Genomic DNA, 5,037 nt, shown 5'->3' on the forward strand with positions numbered 1-5,037 from the left:
CTGGTGTGCAGACGGCATGCTGAACTTTTGGTAAGAGAAAAGTAAACAACAGCCTGCAGACCAAAAAAAACAAAGCTCCTGTTTGTTTCTCAATCCTGGCACAGAACTTTTTAGGGGTGTCCCCATCAGGGGATCCTTGGGGGGGTTTTCACACTTGTCTCCCTCCCCTGTTCCTGCCCTGCTCCTCAGCCCCACTCCAAGCCCTATGCCTGGGACCCTCGCTGCTTCATAAAAGGACCCAAAATTACCCCAATTCCACCCAAAATTACCTCAGAACCCATCCTGAGGGGATCTGGGGGAAATTTGAGGGGGGTTTTGAGGGGATTTGGGGGGATTTTGGCTGGGTTTGAATCCTTCACCTGCTTGGGAATCCACAAGATACTAAAACGACCCAAAATTTCCTCCAAATTAACCCAAGTCAACCCAAAATCTGTCCCCAGGGGTTGGGGGAAATTTGGAGGGTCTTGAGGAGATTTTGGGGGGATTTTGTCTGGGTTTGAGTCCTACGCCAAATTTGGTGCCCAGGAGGTTCCAAAATCATCCAAAAGCCACCCAGAATTGACATACAATTATGTGAAATTAACCCAAAATTACTTTAAAATCCATCCTGATGGGGTTTGGGGGAGATATGGAGGGATTTTAGGGGAATTTAAGGGGAAATTTTGACTGGGTTTGAATCCTACACCCACTTCGGCATCAAAGAGGTACCAAAACCCCCCCAAATCCACCCAAAATTACCTGAAATTAAAAAAAAAATTCATCCTGAGGGGATTGGGGGGAAGTTTGGGGAAGAGGGATTGAGGGGATTTGGGGGTTTTGGGGGGGATTTTAGGGGGTTTTTGGCAGTCATCATCATCCAAAATACAACACCTTGCGCCAAAGCCGAGACCAAACCCTAAGTACTGTGCCCCTCGTGAAGAGAAGATCAAAGAACTGCTCCCCTTCTGGGGAGGAGATCAAAAGCCAGAGGAGACTGAGCTATTAACTCATTAGGTTAAAACGTATTCATTTAATCAAGTATCATCATCTCTGTTACTTTATCCTTTGTGATTAAGTCTCGAATGCTTTTCTATTCCTTGTTAATTTAGCTGAATAATATTCATTTTGGTTTTGTAAGCTATTAAGTCATATTCCTGATGTTATATATGAGGTCCCATACGTCTAATGTAATAAACCACAAACTTAAAATTTAGCAGCAGTTTTAACTGAGATAAAATAATACAGTCAAATAGAATCCACTAATTACAAAAGTAAATTTGACAGTGGTTCGGATAAAGCACAAGCACAACCAATTGATTGGGGTACGGGGAGGGCTTCCCACCCTGCCTCACGTGCAAAAGGCAAAAGGATCCAAACACAACTTATGTACTGTGTGCTAATACATATTCATCAATATTTTCCTGTAAATCTCCTCCTGTTTCCGATTCTTGAAATCAACATCACCACACTCACAGCCCATGCTCCCGCTGTGGCTAAGGGGGCTTCTGGCTCTCTGGGGGTCTCCTTGGAGGAAGGCCAACAGTCTTCCTCGCTGTCCTCTGAATAACCTGACAGGCTGTGCATGTGCCCCAAGTCCTGTGTTATGTAAGTAAGCACTGTGCTCCAATTAAGCCTTATTATTTTATAGATACGAACACTACTTCAGACTCCCTGCCTGGAATCGTCCCAACGTTATTCATGTCATGGCCGATCCTGTCCTGGGAGTTGTCCTAACTTCGTCTTGATGCCAATTCTGACTTGGGAGTCTTCCTAACTTTTGTTCATCAAGGCCATTCCAATCTCCTGTATCCTGTTTCCTACACATACCATCTACAAAGAAACCCATCTGCTTCATACCATGAATCACGTATACCTTTCCAAGCATTTTCCAAAAATATTGATATAATTACAATTTTGTTAGCACAAATCACATCCATTTTTCACAGGAGGCCAAAAGTTTGGAAAAGGATGAAAGAAATGCTCTGATGATGATGATGATGACAAAAAAAACCCAAACCAATTTATTCTTAACAGCAAATGAACACTTGCTGCCCTCTAGCCCCCCAAGCCTGGCAGGACTCGAGCGATGCCGTTCCCATGGCATGAGGTGCTGGCAGCCTGCAGAGAGAAACCAGAAACCGCCGCTCAGCGGGACAAGGCTCCTGTCCATGCTCTCCCACATTCCACAGTGCTCAGGCCACACCAGGAGTGCTCAGAGCTGCAGCCAAAAGCTTCCCATCGATCCTTTCTTGTGGAGGACACCAGCACAGAGGCACAGGTACCACCTCCTCCAGCTAAGCCCAGCAGATCCACCTCCTCACCAGCTGCAAGAGCGGGACGCTTCTGTGCCAGCTGCCCCTCCCAAGCCCATTCTTCCCCTCATGCCTTGAAGACGCATCCCCACCTTGAGACACCCGGGCGGGGAAGCAGAGCTGGCCCCGGACGATGTCCTCCTTGGTGTGGAAAGGAAGGTGCCCGCAGACCAGCTCATAGAGCAGGATGCCCAGAGACCAGATGGTGGCTGGCTGGCCATGGTAGCAGCCAAAGAGGATCCACTCTGGTGGGCTGTACTCCGGCGTTCCTATGGGACACGGGCGCAGCTCATCAGTAATATCCTGCTCCCTCCCTCCCTCCTTCCCTCCCTCCCAGCCAGCTCCCGTTCCACAACAGCCAGCTCCTGCCCTGCCAAATACCAACTTGGCTGCAGCTGGCTGAAGAAGGATTCCCCCTCCTTCCTTCTCTCTCTTTTCCCCTTCTACCAGCAAAGGGGGAAACCTCTGCTGCCCGACTGGGCCCTGGCTTTGGGATCACCTGACATCTGGGTGTAGAATGTGTCCCGGAGGATCGTGCCACACCCGAAGTCAATGAGCTTCGCCTCGCCTGTAGCCAGGTCCACGAGAACGTTCTCGGCCTTGATGTCGCGGTGCAGGACGCCGCAGCTGCTGCAGTGCCGCACGGCCTCCAGCACCTGGCGGAACAGCCCCCGCGCCACGGGCTCCGTCAGGAACTGCCTCTCGTGCACGAAGTACCAGAGGTCCTGACAGTGCTCCGGATGCTCCATGACCAGTGTGAAGCCCTCGGGCACCTCGAACCAGTCCAGGAGCTGCACGACGCCGCGGGAGCCAGGCCGCGACACCATCCACAGCAGCGCCAGCTCCAGGTGCACAAGGGCGCCGTTCTGCTGCGGGGGCACCGCGATGCTGTCAGCGGGGCCGATGCTGTGCCGCGCCTCGGGCACCCCCTGCCCGGCCCTGCCACTGCTCGCCACCCCGCTCACTCCACGCTCGCTCCCCTCGCAGTGTTCCGGCTGCCGCCCTGCAGTTTTGGCTTGTGGCTTCCTTCTTCTTTGCATGAGACGAAGCATTTCATCGGGAAGAATTGCCTCTTCTGACATTTGCACAAGTGGACGAGCAGAGCATTTAATTTTCAAGTAGAAAAGGGAGATCGTGTCACTAATGTCATCTCTTTTCATCCTCTGTTGACACAGATGCAGGCTGCAAAAGACATGGTCTGCAGTGTGGAGCTTGGGGCCAAGTTTCTTTTCCTGCCATAGGATGAGTAGGGGAAAAATCCCAGAGTCATGGAGTTGTGTCATGGCTTGGCTTGGAAGGGATCTGAAAAATCCCATGGCTGCAACCCCCCTGCTGTGGCTGGGGACCCCTTGCACCAGACCGGCTTGTCTAGAGCTCCATGCAGCCTGGCCTTGAACACTGTCAGGGATGGGACATGCACACCTTCTCTGGGCAGCCTGTTCCAGGAGAGTCTTTTTTCTGAATCGCTTACCTAAACCTATTCTCTGTCCATTTGGATCCATTCTCCCTTGTCCTGTCCTTGTCTGACCTCATACAAAGTCCCTGTCCAGCTTTCTTCTAGGTTGCCCTCAGGTACTGGAAGGGCACAGTTGGATCAAGGCTTGGTCTCTTTCCCAGGCTGAAGAAGCCGAGCTGTGTCAGCCTTTCCTTGCAGGAGAGGAGCTGCAGCCCTCTCACCATCTCGGTGTCCCTCCTGAGCCCTGCTGCTGCGTGTCCACGTCCTTGCCGTCCATGCCGGGGAGCCCGGCAGAGCCGGACGCAGCACTGCAGGTGCAGGGTCAGCGGCGGGGAGGAGACACGGCCCTGGCAGCAGCTCTGGGAGCAGCAATTGGTGATGGGCTGCCCGCCCTGCAGAGAGCCGGGGCCCTTGTCCCTGCCCTTGTGCCCAGGGCGCCTTTCCCTGCTGCTCGCCCGCCCGCCGGCTCAGGGGAAATGCACCCTGTGCGGCCCCTTTAGTGCCGCCCCTCGCCGCTGCCCCGGGGGCTCCCTTGTGCCAGCTGGATGGCCCCAGGCCTCAGCCTCACCCTGCTCAGCCCAAGGCCCTGGAAAAGCAGATTCAAACACCCACCCAGAAAGTCCCCAAGTATTCCAAGGTCAATCTTTTGTCACCAGCAAAGCTTTGCTGTCAGAGTCTAGACGGGATTAGAAATTCATCAGGAGAAAAGAGCATGAACAAGTTCTGCCTTGGCGCTACCTCAAGGTGTGCGGGTGCCAGTCGTCGGTTTCACTGGCTCTGGATTGAAGGGACTTGAGACAGTAATTCATCTTCAGACTCAAGTATTTATTATTTCTTATCAGTAAAGCAGTCTCAATAATGTGAGTTCAGCAGCTTTTCATTAGAAGGCACAAAATGGCTAACAATATCTTGTTACAAGGTCTTTTAAGACTAAATTATCTAATTAAGAACTGACACCTAGATTATTTTCCCTTTTAACCCAATAACAGATCTCAAAGAGCCTGCAATACAGAATTTCTGCCCAATTACAAAAAGCCACCAAAACCCGTGAAGAAGAAGGAAGAAGAAGGAAGAAGAAGCATGAAGAAGAAACCCAGGATGACAACAAGGCTGGTGAGGGGTCTGGAGCACAAGTCCTGTTCAGAGCAGCTGAGGGAGCTGGGGTTGTTTATCCCGGAGAAGAGGAGGCTCAGGGGAGACAAGGCAGTGTCAAGGCACAGGTTGGACTTGATGATCACCAAGGTCTTTTCTAACCTTCTGTTTCCAACAACGCTGATGCTGTTAGTTCCA

General features: G+C 51.6%; 1 protein-coding gene across 1 annotated transcript; it reads right to left on the reverse strand.

The window, feature by feature from the left end:
- Positions 1-2,273: 2,273 nt before the first annotated feature.
- On the reverse strand, positions 2,274-3,331 carry LOC103825165 (serine/threonine-protein kinase pim-3-like). The gene is made up of 2 exons (XM_050987998.1): positions 2,791-3,331; positions 2,274-2,560 (listed from the first exon to the last, which is right to left on the reverse strand). Exons 1-2 carry the CDS (start codon positions 3,329-3,331, stop codon positions 2,274-2,276), a joined length of 828 nt encoding a protein of 275 aa, XP_050843955.1.
- Between the last annotated feature and the right edge of the window lie 1,706 nt (positions 3,332-5,037).

Source organism: Serinus canaria, unplaced genomic scaffold (genome assembly GCF_022539315.1).
Source record: "Serinus canaria isolate serCan28SL12 unplaced genomic scaffold, serCan2020 HiC_scaffold_668, whole genome shotgun sequence".
Lineage (NCBI taxonomy): Eukaryota > Metazoa > Chordata > Aves > Passeriformes > Fringillidae > Serinus > Serinus canaria.